We start from the raw sequence: 21,453 nt of genomic DNA, 5'->3' as shown, positions 1-21,453 counted from the left end.
CAGTACAATGGAACAATAAACATGTTACTACTGAAAGTTATTTTAATTTTAATGTTTTTTAAACTCAAGTAAAGAGTGCATTTTTAGTGGGCTCCCCCCCCCCCCCCCCCCCCCCCCCCCCCCCCCCCCCCCCCCCCCCCCCCCCCCCCCCCCCCCGTATTTACTGGCCTGCATGATGGCACAGCAAACATTAAAACAACCACTTCTGTCGCTAATGTTTACAGAAACAGCAACAAATAATGGATCTGACTTTTTGTAAGTTCTAAACAACAAACACTTCCTGTTATAGTCTGTTTCAGAAAAATTTAGATAATGCAAATGAGATAAATATAAATGGTGTTCCATGCTCCTTAGTTTGGACAACACAAAATTACAATATAAAATGCAACCACAGTCAACAGTGGGTATGGGGGTGGGGGTATAATCCATTGTAAAAACAAAATTTAAATAAACAGGAAACTAACTTGTCTTCAATTTCCTGTTACTAAATCGTTTCCTGCAAGTGTTGTGTGCAAAACAGTGGGAAATATGAGATAGAGAATACCCCCCTCGTGTCTTGTGATATCATAATTTATCAGCACGAGTTGATAAAGTATGAAATCCGAAGCTTGCAATATAACACAAGCCTCGGATTTCATACTTTTATCAACTCATGCTGATAAATTATGATATCACAAGACACGAGGGGGGGTATTCTTTTTATCATCCATTATCATTCTTTTCATTTGCGACAGTTGTAAACAATGTCAGTAATGTGGGTTGAAGTCAGCGGTAGACTCGTTAACTAGCAGAACTGCAGTGGCGTGACGTCACTAATGGTAGGTCTAGCGCTGAAAGAAACACAGTGACGTAACAAAACATTGTCTTGTGATTAAAATTTGACCAATCAAGATTATAAGAAGCGATATCTCCTCGCAAATTATAGTGCCAGCGATATCTCTTACAAAAGGCTTTAATAGATGATAAAGAGATATTACCTTCATGTGTTTCGGTATCGTCAATATCATGTATTAGGAATAAAAAATAATGTATTATGCTTGCCAGAGGCTCACATAATACAATTTGTTTTCCTAATATATGATATTGACGATACCAAAAAACACTCTGGTAATAACCTCGTTTATCATATAATATCTTACATTTTCAGTGCAATCAAAGTATGTGATATTTTTCAGATCACATACTTTGAGAAGTTGATAACTTTGCAAATTAGATGTAAATTAGTCGAGGTCTCAGCACTAGGTTTATTGACATTTCAGCAAACGTACTTGGGTGACACTCCATGATTGACGTATGCATTCACAGTCATCAAATAAAAACATTTCAATGGAAATTTGACACTGAAAGGTGTCCAGCGTTCAGAAAACAAAAAACGTTAGGCATAACTTTATTTTGATGTAAGGACATCCAAAATGATGTCATTCGATTTTGACGTCATTTCCATTAAAAAATACACCGCGCCACATATTCTTACGTCATTTGAATATCTAGTAATGGCGAACTGGAATTAAAGTTGCGTGTACAGTTTACAAAAACACGTTGTATTAAGCTTGAGCTTATATGATAAAGAGATTATTACCCTCGTGTACTTCGGTATCGTCAATATCATATATTAGGAATAAAAATAATGTATTATGCGAGCCTCTGGTAATAACCTCTGTCTATTGGGAAGTTTTAGCACTGAAATGGGAATGTTCTGTGCCACTTTCTTTCGGGCCACAGAACGCCTGGATAAATCTCCTACAAAAGCCTTTAATGGATGATAAAGAGATATTACCTTCATGTGTTTCAGTATCGTCAATATCATATATTAGGAATAAAAAATAATGTATTATGCTTGCCAGAGGCTCACACAATACAATTTGTATTCCTAATATAAAACACTCTGGTAATAACCTCCGAACACTGGGAAGTTTTAGCACTGAAAATGGGAATGTTATGTGCCACTTTCTTTCGGGCCACAGAACGCCTGGATAAATCCCTGTCCAATTACATTTAAACTGACCTTCTTCTCTTACTGTCAGTTTAAACACTATAGGTTCCGCCGTGCCGACGTCGTTAATGGCTAAACACTCGTAATCGCCAGCGGACGTCATGAAATCAGACGTATTTACGAAGAGTGTCCTCCCATTTTCGGGTAACGTCTTGCCGCCGTGACGCCAAATGAAGCTGGTCACCTTCGGTTTAGCCTTCACAGAGCACGTCAATTCGGCAATCTCACCAGCAGATACTACCACGGTATATTTGACATTGTCAGGTTTAGCTAAATCTGTAAATAAAAAAAGACAAAAAAAAAAAGACAAAGAAATATTAATGCTTTTAAGATATGTTATTATAAAGGAAGGAAGGAAGGAAATGTTTTATTTAACGACACACTCAACACATTTTATTTATGGTTATATGGTGTCAGACATACATGTATGGTTAAGGACCACACAGATACTGAGAGAGGAAACCTGCTGTCGCCACTTTATAGGCTACTCTTTTCGATTAGCAGCAAGGGATATTTTATATCCTTTAGACAGGATAGTACATACCACGGCCTTTGTTTCACCAGTTGTGGAGCACTGGCTGGAACGAGAAATAGCCGAATGGGTCCACTGACGGGGATCGATCCTAGACCGACTGTGCATCAAATGAACACTTTACCACTGGACTACCCCGCCCCCCCTCCCACCAAAAAACCCCAACATTATTATAAAGGACAGCCCAAGTTAAAAAGTAGCAGCAGCAACAGTAGTAGTAATACTGGTAGTATAGTATAGTGGTTTTACTGGAAATAGCAGTAGATCAGTAGTAGTAGTAGTAGTAGTACAATGTAGTACAAGTACTAGTAGTAATAGTAGTACCAGTACTACCAGTAGTAGTAGCAGTGGTAGTAGTAGTAGTGGTACCAATACTAGTAGTACCAGTACTAGTAGTAGTAGTAGCAGTAGTAGTAGTAGTAGTACCAGTACCAGTACTAGTAGTAGTAGTAGTAATAGTAGTAGTACCAATATTACTACTACTAGTAGTACCAGTACTAGTAGTAGTAGTAGTAGTAGTAGTAGTAGTAGTAGTAGTAGTAGTAGTAGTAGTAGTAGTAGTAGTAGTAGTAGTAGTAGTACTAGTAGTAGCGGTGGTACTAGTACTAGTAGTAGTAGTAGTAGTAGTAGTAGTAGTAGTAGTAGTAGTAGTAGTAGTAGCTAGTAGTAGTAGTAGTAGTAGTAATAGTACTAGTAGTAGTAGTAGTAGTAGTAGTAGTAGTAGTAGTAGTAGCAGTAGCAGTATTAGTAATAGTAGTAGTAGTAGTAGTAGTAGTAGTAGTAGTAGTAGTAGTAGTAGCAGTAGCAGTAGTAGTAGTAGTAGTAGTAGTAGTAGTAGTAGTAGTAGTAGTAGCAGCAGTAGCAGTAAACTATTTGGATAATCATAGGGCTTGAAATATAAAAAAGGACTATCAGTACTAAAAAGTTTATTTTGTTTAACAACACCACTAGAACACATTGATGTATTAATCATCGGCTATTGGATGTCAAACATTTGGTAATTTTCACATATACATGTAGTTTTATAAAAGAAACCTGCTACATTTTTCCATTAGTAGCAAGGGATCTTTTATATGCACTATTCCACACACAGGATAGCACATACCACGACCTTTGATATACCAGTCGTGGTGTACTAGCTGCCTGGAACAGCCCAATACGCCCATCGATGTACCAGTACTACTACTACTACTAGTTGGTGAAGTAGTGGTAGTAGTAGTAGTACCAGTAGTAGTACTAGTATCAGTAGCAGCAACAGCAGAAGTACAGGTATCAGTAGCATGCAGTAAACTATTTGGATGATGACAGGGCTTGAAATATTTAACGGCCTGTGAAAAGTAAAAAGCAGTCCATGTTTTTGTCCTAGCAGATAAAATTGAAATTCATCTGATAAAACCACACAAAAATTGCAGGTCATTTAAAGAAAGAAAACCCCCCCCAAAACCCAAACCAGCAAGCCATATATTTTAAATACTTTCAATTTCGATCCCTGAATCAACTTACAAATTACATCAAGGGCGATATTTTCACTCGTGTTTCTTCCTTTGATGTTTGTAGCGGAGCAGGCGTATATTCCCATGTCAGCTATTGTCAGATCCAGCAATGTCAAGGAAGGCCGATCTGTCGTTCCATGTAGGTATCGACGAGAGTCTTTGTCGATAGGGACGCCATCTTTAGTCCATGATATCGTGCTGGGCGGTTCTGACTGGACGATGCACTCCAGACTGACGGTGCCTCCTTCCACAATGGTGTAGTTTAAAGCAGGTGCATGCACAACAGGAACATCTGCCATAACAGAGAGATGACATTTTTATTTTTGCATTTTTACCCATTTTGTTTATAACACCAGTAAAAAAGTTTGTTTTGTTTAACGACAGCACTATATCAATAGCACATTGATTTGCTAATCATTGGCTATTGGATGTCAAACATTTGACTATTAATTTTGACATAGTCTTAGAGAGGAAACCTTAATGGTTAAGGACCACAGTGACCACTTCATGGGCTACATTTTTCCATTAGTAGCAAGGGATCTGTTATATGCATCATCCCACAGAAGATAGGATAGCACATACCATGGCCTTTGATATATACCAGTTATGGTGCACTGGCTAGAATGAGAAATAGCCCAATGGGTCCACCAACGGGGATCGATCCTAGACCGACTGCATATCAAGTGAGCACTTTACCACTGGGCTACGTCCCTCCCCTAACACCACCAGTAGGCAGTGTTTGAGATTAACGGTATCCCGATATACCGGGGATACCAGAATTTAATTTTGGATACCAGACTTCAAGAACCCAGTATCCCACCGGGATGCCATATAATACTAAGTTCTCAGGTGGGATACCAGATTTTGAAATGTTAGTATCCAATTGGGATACTGACAAAAAAAAAAAATCTCGAACACTGGTAGGGCATATGGATTAATTAATCCTTTCATGATTTGTCATCCCAATACAATTATCTGCCAGCTATCAAAACAGGCTTCTGGCTATCCAGAGACGGGACCCGGGACAGACATGCTTGAAACCTTTGTGGTATAGGAGCATGTTAAAATTTATCGGCTCGGCTATAAAAACTGAAGCTACCATTAGATTTGTGGGGTTTTTTTGTGTTTGTGTGTCATATGGTGCACTGGCTGGAGCAAGAAATAGCCCAATGGGCCCACCGATGGGAATCGATCCCAGACCTACCATGCATCAAACGAACGCTTTACCACTGGGCTACATCCTGCCCCCCCCCCCCCCCCCCATAATCTAAGATGACGAACCAATTAATCACTCCCTTCAATCATTTTTCATGGTGAGACTGGACTCTTTAACGACACCACTAGAGAACATTGATTAATTAATCATCGACTATTGGATGTCAAATTAGTTAACTCTGAGTGAAAGATTAAGTACCATGACAAAACAATGAGGCTGCATGTCAAAGTTAAATATCATCAAACACGCTAAACTTCAACTTCGTTTATGGGGAGCTATCACTGGCTCCCCATCACTCCCCTGAGAGCATAGTCCAAGGGGAGTAATTTTTAGCTCCCCTTAGCATATGAATTTAAATGGTATCAATATGGAAATATCTTAACTGGCTCCCCATAATCTAAGTTAGGGGAGCAATGAATCATTCCCCTTAAAGGGACATACCCTAGTTTTTAAACACTAAGGCATATTTTTTACCAAGTTATAGCTGTTTTTGATAACTGAAATCATACTTTACTTAGATTTTATGGTTTACATTATCAATTGCCGTACATTTGAAGTGTTTTTTGGTCTTCCTGGTGTTTGTAACATCACAAAATGCATTTATCATCTTTTTTAAAACGCACGTGCGTCTGAGAAGTAACAGTTATGGAGTCGAGTTTTATTCTATTTTCAGAGGGTATTTCACCATTTCAAAGTCACAGACTCGTGTTTTACTCAGTTGTAACTTTATCCAAATGTGTTACAGGTTTGTAGATAAAATAAACTTAGTGTTAATTTTCACGGGTTAAAACTAGGGTCTGACCCTTTAATATTTTTTTTAACTATTTATGAAATATGCATTTGAAGTGAAATTACGACAAGATATGTTATATTTAGTGTGTACCAAGCCAAAACAAAGGAGCGAAAAGTTACTGTTGACCTCTGGACCAATGATTCAGTTGATGGTGGGCCGACAACGGTCTGCTTTAGTACGGACGACCAACAGGGACTGCAAGCCAATTAACACAAAACATTTCAAGGTCTAAATTAGAGGCTGAAAAATCCACTTACATTGCACAGTCAATATGTGCGTGATGTTTTTGCTGTAAATAGTACCCTGGTGCACCTTGCACATGAGCTTCCGCTTGTTGTGTGTTGGAAACAGAGACAACGTCAGTGTATTTAGGATGTTAACGGTAAGGTCGCGATTCGTTGTCCTCTCTTCAGATCCAATCAACTCGACGCCATCCAGGTACCATTTAAGCGAGAACTGACCAAACCCACTCTTCACCTCACAAGCTATGTTGACACTTGTGTATGCCTCTAAAACAACTGGAACATCAACCTCTAGTCCTCTCGGTTTTACTGTGTGTGGTATAAAATATGTATAAATATATTGATTTCAACTTATTTTCGTGCTTATATCCAATTAAGGTTCAAGCACGCTGTCCTGGGCACACACCTCAGCTATCTGGGCTGTTGGGCTGTCTGTCCAGGACAGTGGGTTAGTTGTTAGTTGCTTAGTGGTTAGTGAGAGAGAAGAGGGTGTATAGTGGCCTTACACCTACCCATTGAGCCCTTAAGAACTCACTCTGGGTTGGAGCCAGTACCGGTCTGCGAACCCTGTACCTACCAGCCAGTATAGTCCGATGGCTTAACCACTGTGCCACCGAGACCGGTTATAAAATAATTAAGAGACCACAAGACACAAAATTTGGCTATTTTCGTACCCCACTTCCTCTTCTGTGGAAAAAACCAACAAAAAAATAAGAATTGTGCAGAATATTAAAAGAATCCTTCATATGTGTCCATGTGGGACAGGGCTATTCCACCCGAGGGTACATAATTTGTTGTCAGGGACAAGGCTTGCAGAGTCCCTGACATATTGTTATGTACCTGAGGGTGGAATAGCCCTGTCCCACTTGGATACATAATGGAGATTTAATTTTCTCCCATCCAGTAGATGACAAACAAGCATTTTGGGAAAACATGAAAAACCTAAAAAAAAATATTATCTTACAATAAAATAATCATAACCATTGAAAAGATTGTACCCAAAAATGGTTTATACTAAAAGTATAAACCGAAAAAGACAGTATAATTTCATTATGGCAACGGGTTTCCTTGTTTTTATGAAATATAAAAAGCATTTCTTGCGTTATTTTGCCGTTTACATGACGTCACCCAATGTTAATAGCAGCTTAACCAATACAGATTTATTCAGCATGGGCTGATGTCATGAAATACGCCTATCTTGCATGGCTAGGGATGAGAGAAATTGTGGATAATTAATAAGTTATAAGTTAAAATATTATCAAATTAATGTCTCGAGTTGAACAATTTTCACTTGTCGCAAAGGACATAAATTTGATATTAATTTACTGTTACAAAGTTTGCTATTCTATTTATAACCTCAGCTATTTTTTTCTCTAAAATTAAGCCCTTTATTTCGATATCCATTCTTTTAAGGGAGCCGGCTCCCATTACCCCATGTTGACTGTGGTTGCATTCAATTTCATAGTGCCATACCCAAAAATTTCTTTCTGGCAGAAACACTGATACTGTGTATACAGTGGGTTTTTTATTGTTTGTTTGTTTTTTTAAATATTTATTTTCCCCAGTCCATTCTGACCATGTCAAGGATGGGGAGCCTTGAATTCATGGCCTTACATCAAAGTAATATAATTTATATACAAGTACATACATGTATCTCTAATTTGTGGTATAATAATGTTATATAGTCATATACAACAATTTGATACATAAATGCATTTGTAATGTTTCTGTATAAATTAAAGATTGGTAAAAAAAACCAAAACAAATTGATGCATACAATGGAAAGGACTGTGAAATATAGGAGAAGAAGAAAGAAGATATAATGATACAGTGGTTACTTCTGGCATTAAAGAGACACTTGTAACCACCTACTATACTCCCTTACTACCTGTGGTCATTAGTGCCATGGGTCAGCAGCAGAGGACCAGGATACCAGGTGAATGATGGGAAGTAAACCAAGTGACCGGCCTTGGTGGTGTCGTCGTTAAGCAATCGGACATAAGGCTGGTAGGTACTGGGTTCGCAGCCCGGTACCGGCTCCCACCCAGAGCAAGTTTTAACAACTCAATGGGTAGGTGTAAGACCACTATACCCTCTTCTCTCTCACTAACCACTAACAATTAACTAACAACTAACCCTCTGTCCTGGACAGACAGCCCAGATAGTCGAGGTGTGTGCCCAGGACAGCATGCTTGAACCTTAATTGGATATAAGCACAAAAATAAGTAAAAAGAAAGAAAGAAAAAAACGAGTGTCATAATTGACCTAGGATTTATAGTTTGTGAAAAAATGGACCCGAATGTGAAAAATCTAATATCTATAAAGTATACTCAAAGGCAAAAGTTATTGTGGCATGGATTGTTTCGAGTTAAAAATTTGTGAATGGATTTATGGATGTAAACCAGAGAAAATGTGCATGAAACAGCTCGAAGAAATGCAACCAAGCCTTGTTGCAGTGATTGCATACTTTGTGCAAGAAACTTGGAATTTTCAGGAAAATGCTGTCCAGTGTTCACCATAAAAGGCCAGACATTCAGTCGCAAATCATTACCACTCTGTGCAGCCTTCAGAAGTCCAGAAGTCAGAAAAACACCATTAGTGAACTGTCTGATGCAATTTCGTCATGCCACACCTCAGTGAAAATGACAGATGGCGAGTCATAGGGATGCTTGAATCTGGGACCTCGAAGCATGATGTTGCACATAAATTCAACGTCCACAAAAACACCATATGGCACTTATGGCAACGATATCAACAAAACCACCCAAAAAAAGCCGACCACCCTTGACAACCCCTCGCCAAGACACATGGATCCGAACCATGCATCTGCGAAACAGGTTCCAGCCAGAAACCCTCACAGCCCGTACCATCCCTTTCTCCAGCGTTTAGTGGCCTCAATGAGACGACGGTGCCAGGCCTGCATCAATGCTCAAGGTGGACACACTCGCTACTGACTGTGTGAACTTCGCTCTGAACCCCCCTCTAGTGATGTGGCTCATTTGCATATGGCAGGTGCGCCCTTATCATGGACTATTGCTTGTTTCCATACCTTCGGACATTTCTCTTTCCATGTTATAACGTTTCATACATGGCAGTAAAAACTTATCATCAATTATCTTTGTCTTTTGTGTGTCACAATAACTTTTGCCTTTTAGTATATTTTAATTAATAATTATTAACATGCATTTAGATAAACGTGACCTGGAAATAAGTGCCTGGTCACGGACATTGTATGGTACACATTTGTCATTTGACAAGCTTTTGACAGTCACAAACTTAATATTAGCGGTGATGTTGTACAAAATGAAGCATTTCCGTATTGAAGCAGTTTGATGAAGTATGTTTTAAAATGCATATATTAAACAGTTTTCTTATCATGCAGTATGCACGAGCTTATAGAATTGTTGCTAGAATGCTTTTGCGTTTGCTCAGAATAGGTGTTTTCCACAATGTGACATCTATTAATATAAAGAGCAAGCTCCATGATTCCAAATAGCTCAAACAAACGATGTGTCTTTTACCACAAATGTTTCAACTTTATCCTTCAAAACTGTGGACAAAGTGGACAAATACTAAAGTTTCATTGTGTTTATTTGGGTAAATTGTCTCACAGTTAGCGATAATTTTTTATGCCTGAATATATATGTTTTGACAAATTTAACAATCAATAAAATCCCAATTGGGGAAGGAAGCTAGGAAGGAAATGTGTTATTTAACGACACACTCAACACATTTTATTTACAGTCATATGGCGTCAAACATATGGTTATAAGGACCACACAGATATTGAGAGAGGAAACCCGCTGTCACCACTTCATGGGCTATTCTTGTGATGCTATGATTTGTGAGAATTTAAAGACGTTTAAAAATTTAATTACAATTTAAAGACCTAAAAATTTTTTTTCAAAATTCTAAGACTTTGAAGGAATTTAAAGAAAAGAAAGAAAGAAATGTTTTATTTAACAACGCACTCAACACATTTTATTTACGGTTATATGACGTCAGACATATGGTTAAGGACCACACAGATATCGAGAGAGAAAAGCTGCTGTCGCCACTTCATGGACTACTCTTTTCGATTAGCAGCAAGGGATCTTTTATATGCACCATCCCACAGGACAGGGTGGTACATACCACGGCCTTAGATATACCAGTCGTGGTGCACTGGCTGGAACGAGAAATAGCCCAATGGGCCCACTGACGGGGATTGATCCTAGACCGACCGCATATCAAGCGAATGCTTTACCACTGCAACGGAAAATATCAAATATCAAGTGCATGCAGCTGTAAAAGATAACATCATTGCTTTAGTTATGACGTTTAAAGAATTTAATTACAATTCAAAGGCTTTCAAAGACCTAAAAATGTAAGGAATTTAAAAAAAGAAATATTTTAATTAATGACGCACTCAACACATTTTATTTATGGTTATATGGCATCAGACATATGGTTAAGGACCACACAGATTTTGAGAGGAAACCCGCTATCGCCACTACATGGACTACTCTTCCCGATTAGCAGCAAGGGATCTTTTATTTGCGCTTCCCACAGGCAGGATAGCACAAACCATGGCCTTTGTTGAACCAGTTATGGATCACTGGTCGGTGCAAGTGGTTTACACCTACCCATTGAGCCTTGCGGAGCACTTACTCAGGGTTTGGAGTTGGTATCTGGATTAAAAATCCCATGCCTCGACTGGGATCCGAACCCAGTACCTACCAGCCTGTAGACCGATGGCCTAACCATGATTCCACTGAGGCCAGTTCAAGGAATTTAAAGACCACTACGAACCATGTCAAAAAGCTGAAGCTGTCTACCATTTGACTTACCTGCTATGCTAATTATTTGGGTGATGTGCTCCTTCTGCTGGCCATATGTTGCAACGCAATCGAACTCCGCAGGAGGACGCCAATTCATGCTACGATCTGGAGTAAAACTGTAATTCAGCAGCGTCTCCCACATCCCAGGAAATAATTCCGTCATCGAGTAGTTTGTCGCATGAACTGGTGTTATGGACTGAGGGCGTTTTTTCATTATGCTTAGTTTCACTGATGCATTCCCGCCCCTAGTTAGTGCTGTACACAAGAAGTAAGCAGGTATGTGTTCGATGTATGTACCCGTTTCAACCTGAGGCCGGTCCACTGAAATCAACAGTCAGGGCACAATTATCACAAAACATTGTAAATAAGTTCAGGGCTCGAAACGGTCTGTGGCCCATTTGGCGACCAATGTCCTGTTTGTCGACTTAAATATTAAAAAATAATGGTGTTAGTCGCCAAAATAATATTATTTGGGCGATCTTCTTTAGAGCTATAACATACGAGCCACTATTAATATTTGTTTTGCATTTTTTACATTAAAATCTTGTTCATGGCTCATGGTTTGCTTACCTTAATTTGCCAACATCCATTATTATTTTTTGGGCCACAATATTTTTTGGCAAGTTTCAAGCCCTGCAAGTTTTGCTCATAAACCTAGATCTACGACTAAATCACAATTCTTATTACTACTAACAGTACAACTAATGTAGTTTGAAGTACAAACATTTAATTTTCTTTGGTCTTTAAAATGCTCCATCTTCCATAATGATGTACGTAAGTTTCTGCGTGAAATAGATACCAAACACATGTAAACATATGACCTGAATAATTGCTAGTCACAGGTGTAAAAGTTACAATGTTTTGTGAAATATAGGCCCCTGAACAGAAGACTATTTGCAAGAAAGGAAAGAAGTAATTTTGTTTTTAAAAGTGGAATGCCCACTGAACAAAATACTATTTGTTAGAGAGGGTGAAATACCTAGGAAGAGAGAAAAAACTTGTATGAGCGACAGTGAGAATGAGAATGAATGGATTGAGTGAACGAACAGGTGGAGAGATATTACATGTGTATCCTCAAATTATTTGGTGGCAGAAAAACTGGAGAGAGAGAGAGAGAGAGAGAGAGAGAGAGAGAGAGAGAGAGAGAGAGAGAGAGAGAGAGAGAGAGAGAGAGAGAGTGAGAGAAGGAGGAGAGGTTAAAGTTTGTTTTCTTTAACACCACATTGATTACTTAATCATCAGCTATTGGATTATCCTTAGCTGCAAGCCTGAAGGTATCATTTATATGCACTTTCCCACAGATAGGACAGGTCAGGTCAGGTCATAGGGTTTTACGTGCACATTCAGAACAAGCTGTTGTAGCGCACGCCTGTCGTGGGCACAAGAGCCGGCCTTGGCCGGCTCCTCCGTCCATGACAGGAAAGGTGGGGGGGGGGGGGGGGGGGGGGGAGAGGGGAGAGGAGGGACCGCCTGCACTGGCAGGTGCAAGGGAGCACCAGCAGCCTGATCGAATCAGTAGCAGGCGGGTGGGTGGTGGTGGTGCTATGGAATTTTGAATGGAGCCGTTAATGCCAAAGAGAAAGGGTGAGCAATTTTGATTGAGGAAATTTGGCGCAATTTGTGAATGGTCGGTTGAAAGGTAAATGGGACAGGACAGCATATACAATGGCTTTTTATAATGCAGACATAGGGGCATTAATTGGCTGGGATGAGAAACAGTTTAAAACCCAGTCATGTGTTTGTCAAGAAGATAACTAGGTGAGTGAGAATAGGAGAAAGAGAGGGATATATAAATATATATGTGCTGAGCGAATGACTGAGCAAATGAGAAGAGATGAAAAATGATGGTGATAAAGGAGAGAACAAGTGGGATGGGGGGTAGGGTGGGGGGGTAGGGTGGGGGAAGGGAGATCGGATTTGTAATAGTGTATGAAAAATTAGGACCTCTGAGATGTATTTTAGAGCATTATGGAATTAAAGTATGACAGAATCACAAGCTAAATAGCAGATGAGATAATTTTGTTGTGGTTTTTAGTAAATTTTCACCTGCTAGGTCTAAAAAATGGACTGCGTTTTCCTTTTCGCAGGCCACCATTTCGAGGCATGGGGATGGATAAAGTGAGAGTGGAAGAAAGAGAGGATGAGAATGAGTAAGTGAAATAGGGAGAGAGAGAGAGTGAGCAAGTGAGTGACAGTGGGAGAAAAAGTGACTGAGTGAGTGAAACAGAGTTGGGGAAAAGAAAGAGAGAGAATGACAATGTGAGAAAGTGAGTGGTGAGAGAGGAAGTGTGAGAAAGTGACAGTGGGAGAAAGTGAGTGATAGTGAGTGAGTGTGGGAGAGTGACAGCGTGAGAAAGTGAGTGATAGTGAGAGGGAGTGTGAGAGAGTGACAGTGACAGTGTGAGAAAGTGAGTGAATAAATGTGTGACAGTGAGAGAAAGTGAGTGAATAAGTGACAGTGAGAGGGAGTGTGAGAAAGTGAGTGAATCATTGATAGTGAGAGGGAGTGTGAGAGAGTGACAGTGGGAGAGTGACAGTGGGAGAAAGTTAGTGATAGTGAGGAGAGGGAGTGTGAGAGTGACAGTGGGAGAAAGTGAGTGATAGTGAGGAGAGGGAGTGCGAGAGTGATAATGGGAGAAAGTGAGTAATAGTGAGGAGAGGGAGTGTGGGAGAATGACAGTGGGAGAAAGTAAGTGATAGTGAGAGAGGGAGTGTGGGAGAGTGACAGTGGGAGAAAGTGAGTGATAGTGAGAGAGCGAGTGTGGGAGAAAGTGAGTGATAGTGAGGAGAGGGAGTGTGGGAGAGTGACAGAGGGAGAAAGTGAGTGATAGTGAGAGAGCGACAGTGGAAGAAAGTGAGTGATAGTGAGTAGAGGGAGTGTGGGAGAGTGACAGTGGGAGAGGGAGTGTGAGAGTGACAGTGGGAGAAAGTGAGTGATAGTGACGAGAGGGAGTGTGGGAGAGTGAGTGGGAGAAAGTGTTTTGATTTTTTTTTAAATAATATTTATTCAAATAAATGAAGTGGATCGACTTATATAAATGCCTCTTCACAAATAAGCATGTAAAAACATTGGTTGAAATGCCAAAAAAATCCTGAGTTCAATTATAAAAACGTTTATCTAATTTTGAAAAATAAGCTTGTTGACAGTTTAATAATGCTCAGCTATATTTTGCATTACCGTATTTTCCCGTGTATTATGCGCACTTTTTTTCCAGAAAATACAGGTTAAAAATGGGGGTGCGCACTATACATAGCGATAGAAAAAATATCTTTTAAAAATGTCCAACGATCACCCATGAAAAATCGCTGATCGGTAGTTTACGGTACTTTACAGGTTATTGATAGTGTTCATTACAACGAAACGCCAAAACCCTCTTAAAAATCGCTTTTCACTTGTGATGGTTGTAATAAATGCAAAATAAATCTACAAAAGTATCCATACCTCGCCAAAAAGTGCACAAAAATTACAAAACTGGACCGTAAATATTTTTAATTTCCATGAGATTTAATTCGGCAAACCGGAAATATACACCACTATTATAAATTTAGAAATCTCGCGCATTCACGTTAGCCACGAGAACGAAATGTAATATGCTATATTTTTGTTTTTATATATTTATTAGTCATTTACAGTGTATGGGGTATATAACTTTGTTTTGATTTATGCACGTGTGAGTCTGTGACATGTAAGTACGCAAGTACTAGCCTTTGTTTAATGTGACATGTAGGTCTATGTACTCAAATACCTAACTTAAGTTTTGTTTCTTGGTTTCTTGAATATACCGCTTCTTTCGCTTTTCGTTAATTTTGGTGACGGGGGGAAAGCGGTACATCTTGCATTCACTGTCGATTTTGTGGTTTAAAAAAACGGTGTGCATTATATTGTGGTTCATGGTTTTTTTCTTGGAATAAACGTTCAAAGTGGGGGGTGCGCATTATACACCGGTGCGCATAATACATGGGAAAATACGGTAAACAAAAAACTTTGCTGATTTGACAAAAGACAACTTAAAGCGACAGGCTCAAAGATTACACGGTGAATTACATGCCCACAAAAACTTGCAACACAGTACTTCATTTACTACAGTAACTATTAAATTTATATTACACGAGTTGTAAGATAGTAACGGACATGATGTATTATTCTATTTCTTACATATCCTCAAAAACCTTTTTTTAAAGCAAATTTTTACATCTTTTTAGACTAAAAGTTATTTGCAGCCATAGCTTGCACTTAAGCATCACAGACAAATGATTATCAGGTTAACCATACGTAACAGTGTAATCGATTTCGATCATGCTGTTTTTTCATTGGATGTATGGCATTGGTGACCTGGTCATCACCTAAGGGCAGCCAGTTGTATGTGTTTAAATTGTTAACACATGTACATGTGTCAAAAATAATTAATGATGTTCTGTAAGAAAATTAATTATAAAACGTACAGTACTGAAATACAATATGGTCCTTGTAACTATAATCATGAGAAAGCATCTTTAAACCCTATTGTTGTGATTACAAATCAACATATTATGTTTTGTTGAAAAAGTTAAAAGTTCATTTTGTTTAACGAGACCACTAGAGCTTATTGGTTTATTAATTATCGGCTACTGGATGTCAAAGATTGGTAATTTTGACATACAATGTATATAGTCTTAGAGACCTGCTTATATTTTTTCATTAGTAGCAAGGGATCTTTTATATGCACCATCCCATAGACAGGATAGCACATACCATTGCCGTGGTTCACTGGCTGGAACTAGATAAATGAAGATAACACAGTACTTACTTTGAGCCCAAATCAGTGAATACCCAAACACACTGGCACTGATGAATATTACCACGAATGAACTCATGACATCATTAAGATATTCCTCTTAAGAAACATAAACATCATCAAGTTGCACTCCAGCAAACATGTACGATGGAGATGAAGATCGTAATTCCTCGTTTTAGTCTTTTTGGAACAAACAAAAGACATCACATGTAAATAAAGAAAGGAATATTTAGATTTTTTATATTATTAAATGACCCGGCCATCAGCACATACAATTTAAACTATATATGGCTATTAAGGGTGTCTAACAGTTATTTTGACACTGCATGAACATTTAATGGGTTGCGGGAGAGCGGCTACTACACATAGGTGTACGGGGCTCCTATTTTTGTAAGGGGCCAGGCTGATTTTTGCCTGAATTAAACAAAAGTACCTGAATCTGGATTACAACATTTATTCATATTAGCATTACTGCCAAACAGCTATATATAGGGTTGCAAACGAATTGCCATGCATTTTTACATGGGTTACAACTAATATTATGGGTAGAATAATGAAATTACATTGTGAAAAGTGTTCAGGCCAGCTAATTTTTCCCAAATTTCTCTATTGTTTTTGCCTTAATTAAAGGATTTTGTTCAAGTCGGGGGGGGGGGGGGGGGGGGGGGGCGGGCGGGCAGTTTTTGACGTTTTTGTTAAGCATAGAAATACTAATAAAAAGGTAGGTATTTGAATAACAACTCTGTTTATAAATATTGATATGCTTTAGAACCGAGTGCTTATGCTCACCTAAACTGGTTCACCCATGTTAAATAATTTTAGTTTTGTCTGAAGTTGAAAGAAAAGTAAAAGTGTTTTGGAAATATAACCCGTCCCCCCAAAAAAACCCCCAACCAAAACCCAACCTATTTTTGTGTGCAAGTTACAAAACAGTCGGCTCAGAAATAAAATTAAATAACTTGTAGTAAATTCCATAGTATGAAAAAAGGCTTTCCCTGTCAGTGTTGCTTGGACTATAGGGCCTAGGTGTGCGTGTGTGTGCGCGTGTGTGTGTGCGCGTGTGTGTGTGTGTGCGCGTGCGTGTGCGAGATGGAAATGTTGCAAAGGTGGGGGGTCCAGACTGTGGCGAGTGAAATTTCGGGGCTATCACGGAAAATATATTAATAAAAATAAAATTCGCTTATGAAATACAAGAAAGCCCCAATATTCAGAAGCTCCTATACGTAAATAATATTAACCTAATTTAAAAACACTTAAAACTTAACAATGTTCTAATATTATGCACCAATTACCAAATTGTTTTCACATCCGTTGTCTCAACATTGACAGGTCGAAGTTGGTTCATAAAAACGTCATATCCGTTTACGTTTGGGCCGGGAATCTTGGTCCTACTAAAACTAAAGACACAGATGATGCATTAGGCAGTCCTGGTTAGTTAACCATCAAATATGCTGCAACGGATTCAATGTCGATGCATAAATATTTCGTATTGGCTATTCACCTACGTTTACCAAGAACGAGCGATGCTAAGTTTCGCGAACTAGGGTTTGATCCCGATGTGATCATATCTAATTAACACGCAGTTTATAAACCAGTCAAGCGGACGTTTTTATGCTGTCTAGCTCACAGGTACCCCCAACCAATAATTCCAAGCGTGCTATAGTTATGTCATATAATAACTATAGTATATTAGTACGTTGAGTTTCTGTTTGGGGGTACTGGTGGTCTGGCTTTAAAAGCACTGGAAGGAAGGAAAATGTTTTATTTAACGACGCACTCAACACATTTTATTTACGGCTATATGGCGCATGAGCGTCATTTGGTGGGGGACAGGGGGGACATGTCCCCCCACTTTTAGCAGTGTGGGGGGACAGAATATCTGATGTCCCCCCCCACACTTTACTCTAAATAATGTTCTCAGACAGCCACAATGACTCATTTTTCAAAATGTTATGGGGGGGGGGGGGGGGCATGCCCCCAGACCCCCGTAGAGTCGCTTCACTCCTAGGGCGCTCGCGTTTTCCTTGCAAATGACGCCCATGATATGGCGCCGGACATATTGTTAAGGAACACACAGATAATGAGAGAGGAAACCCGCTGTCGCCACCCCATGGGCTACTCATTTCGATTAGCATCAAGGGATCTTTTATATGCACCATCCCACAGACAGGATAGCACATACCACGGCCTTTGATATACCAGTCCTGGTGCACAGGCTGGAGCGAGAAATAGCCCAATGGGCTCACCGACAGGGATCGATCCCAGACCGACCGCGCATCAAGGGAACGCTTTACCACTCAGTCTGGGCTACCGGCCTCGGTGGCGTCGTGGCAGGCCATCGGTCTACAGGCTGGTAGGTACTGGGTTCGGATCCCAGTTGAGGCATGGGATTTTTAATCCAGATACCGACTCCAAACCCTGAGTGAGTGCTCCGCAAGGCTCAATGGGTAGGTGTAAACCACTTGCACCGACCAGTGATCCATAACTGGTTCAACAAAGGCCATGGTTTGTGCTATCCTGCCTGTGGGAAGCGCAAATAAAAGATCCCTTGCTGCCTGTCGTAAAAAAGAGTAGCCCATGTGGCGACAGCGGGTTTCCTCTTAAAAAATCTGTGTGGTCCTTAACCATATGTTTGACGCCATATAACCGTAAATAAAATGTGTTGAGTGCGTCGTTAAATAAAACACTTCTTTCTTTTCTTTCAGTCTGGGCTACGTCCCGCCCCAAAAACATCGGAGACATAACTGGAACCGTCATTGATTACGTTAGTTCCACACAGAAATTCAAATTGTCATCCTATTTTTAGCAGAACCCCTGCACGTTTTAATTAAGCACAGTTACTGTAGTAGTTGGTATTAGTACAAAACGAAACAAATATTTTATCACAACAAAAACTGTTACTTTTATCATCGGTGCAAATTGTGGAACGGAATGAAAAGTTGGGTGCACATCAAACTTGACGTGCTGAAATACTATATTTGTTGTACTGCTACCATGATTCTGAATTATGCTGAAGTGTGTAACAGTTTATTAATGCATTACTTTTGTTTGCTTCAAAATGAAAATGAATGTTAAAGCCGCTAACCCTAGTTCTGGAACAGTGCTAGTCCGTATGAACAAGAAACGGCTCGAATCTAGCCCGAGTACTCTGACTGTAAGAGAGCTAGACTGATCGATGTAAAGGTATTTGACGTCAAACATAGGATTGTTGTGGTATTAGAGCGGAAATCTTTGCCAACTTTTTGGTTGTCGGGAATTGCCAAAAAAATACATAGCTTGGTCTCTGACTGTAAAGAGAGCGTATTTATGTCCAAATGTCCGTCTAGCTATCTTACAATCAGAGTACTCGGGCTAGCTCGAACCGTGCGTTTAGTATGACCAAGGACAAGACCCAACGTAAACGGATATGACGTTTCTATGAAGCATCTTCGTCCTGTCAAGGTTGCGACAACGGACGTAGAAACTGTGGAACCGGTACATCATCAAGCTTGTTAAGTTTTAAGATATTTTGAAATTAGTTGTTATTATTAACGTAATGACTTATTAATAGTTAATCGGCTTGCAGTCCCTGTTGGTCATCCGTACGAAAGCAGACCGTTGTTGGCCCACCATCAATTGAATCGTTGGTCCACAGTAACTTTTCGCACCTTTGTTTTGGCTTGGTACACACTAAAAATATGATATCTTGTCGTAATTTCACTTCAGATGCATATTTCATAAATAGTAAAAAAAAAAAATTACAAGATTTTTTTCAAACACTTCAGGTGTATTAGTAATGTTCAAACAAAAAACTTGGTAGCAATTTTACATTGGAATTTTCCAGTGCAACCCCTGCAATTAAGAAATAGTCTATGGCAAAAACAAAACAAAACTGAATAGGGGCCTATAGTGTAAGGAAAAATGGTGTTGCAGAGAATTAAAAACTCTACAGCATTGCCTTACAGTGTTATTAAAATGGAAACATCATATTCTGGACCTATTGAATTCCATCCCATAAACAGGAAAACGCTACTGCAAACCAACAATTGGATAAATTTAACAACAACATTGTTTACATGTAGTTTTCCGGAAAACATTTTCAGAATATTTTGAGATATTAAGCTGCAGGGCTTCAAGAATTTTTATAAAATCCACTAGCCATGGGACCAGTGATTAAACTATTTTTACTAGCCACAATTAAAAAATCACTAGCCCTACTTTACTTTGTTAATACAATTTTACTAAATAATAGTAATAATCAAATATGTCGCCTAAAGAGGGAGATTATAAACACTAACATTAGGGGTTGGGTATGGGCAGAATATTCATATTTACAAAATAGACTTAACTACAACATTTGACTCTTTTTTTTTCTCTTTTTTTTTTCACTAGCCATCTGGCATGGCAATAGTAGTTATTTACTAGCCCAGCATTGAATATCTCTAGCCATGTGAGTGGGGCTACCATAATCTAGAAGCCCTGATTAAGCTGAAATTTTGTGTATAGCTTTATGTACTGCTACAGATCAAGTTTGACATTCATGATGATTTACCCATTTTTGATGGAGTTATTGTCCTTGAACTTAGGAGATAAGAAAATTTGTTTTCCAGACTCTTTTTTTTTTTGACAATGCCTGAAGATACTGACATGAAATTTTGTATATAGCTATAAAATGTACTGTTGCAGATCAAGTTTAACTTTCATGGAGATTTACCTCTTTTTGTTTTTACAGAGTTAGGGCCCTTGAATTGAGATGACCAAAAAAAAATAAAAAATTGTCGGGCCTGATAGGGGACTATGTAAATACTCTCAGAAATCTTAATTGTTTATTATTGTGATGTTTACTACGTACTGACCATAACATCGGAGGTCCAATAGATGTTATAATGTTAAAACATTTACCTTGGTAAACTGACTGTCTCCAATGGGTATATACTCTTCAAAAGAAGAAACGCAAAACCACATTGTCGTAACATTTGGAGAATTGATTTAATTATTGAATGGTGAGTCCGATAACTACCAAATGTTGGAGGATTGTTCACAATTCACTCTAGTCCATTGTGAGTAAGTGATAGAACACACCACCAAGGTCAAGGTCATCTGGAGTCAATACCGGGTGTGGCCTCCGCGTGTGTTGACAACTGCCTGGCACCGCCTGCCCATTGAAGCAACCAGAGTATGGATGACGTCCCGGGGGATGGTGGCCCACTCGGCCTGCAAGGCTGCTGCCAGCTCGGTCTGTGGTTGTCGCTGTCGGAGGCGGCGGTCCAACTCGTCCCATAGATGCTCAATTGGGTTCAAATCCGGTGATATCGATGGCCAAGGAAGGACATTAATGTTGTTGTTCTGTAGGAAAGCCGTTGTGAGACGTGCTGTGTGAGGCCTGGCGTTGTCATGTTGGAACACTGCGTTGGCGTTGGCCATAACTGGAACGATGTGTGGCCGGAGGATCTGGTCAATGTAGCCCTGTGCATTCATGTTGCCCTGCACGTGGACCAGGTCAGTTCTGCCAGTGTGTGAGATGGCTGCCCACACCATGACACTACCCCCGCCGAATCTGTCCACTTCCTGCACGCAGTTTGCCGCATAACGTTCACCACGACGCCTATA

General features: G+C 39.5%; 1 protein-coding gene across 3 annotated transcripts in view; it reads right to left on the bottom strand.

Annotated features, from left to right (window-relative positions):
- LOC121386310 (hemicentin-2-like) overlaps positions 1 to 19,076 on the bottom strand; it is a 55,678-nt gene extending 36,602 nt beyond the window's left edge. For all 3 annotated transcript variants that reach the window (XM_041517171.1, XM_041517170.1, XM_041517172.1), the window contains exons 1-7: positions 18,950 to 19,076; positions 17,157 to 17,261; positions 15,877 to 16,044; positions 11,099 to 11,410; positions 6,285 to 6,578; positions 4,029 to 4,310; positions 2,006 to 2,269 (exon numbers count right to left, since the gene is read on the bottom strand). In XM_041517171.1, coding sequence (XP_041373105.1) covers positions 2,006 to 2,269; positions 4,029 to 4,310; positions 6,285 to 6,578; positions 11,099 to 11,410; positions 15,877 to 15,943 — 1,219 coding nt within the window. In that variant the 5' untranslated portion in view covers positions 15,944 to 16,044; positions 17,157 to 17,261; positions 18,950 to 19,076. The remainder of the gene's footprint in view (positions 1 to 2,005; positions 2,270 to 4,028; positions 4,311 to 6,284; positions 6,579 to 11,098; positions 11,411 to 15,876; positions 16,045 to 17,156; positions 17,262 to 18,949) is intronic.
- Between the last annotated feature and the right edge of the window lie 2,377 nt (positions 19,077 to 21,453).

The sequence above is a fragment of the Gigantopelta aegis genome, chromosome 12, assembly GCF_016097555.1.
Source record: "Gigantopelta aegis isolate Gae_Host chromosome 12, Gae_host_genome, whole genome shotgun sequence".
Lineage (NCBI taxonomy): Eukaryota > Metazoa > Mollusca > Gastropoda > Neomphalida > Peltospiridae > Gigantopelta > Gigantopelta aegis.
Note: the sequence above shows the minus strand (reverse complement) of the source record. Positions and strands in the feature narration are given on the sequence as shown.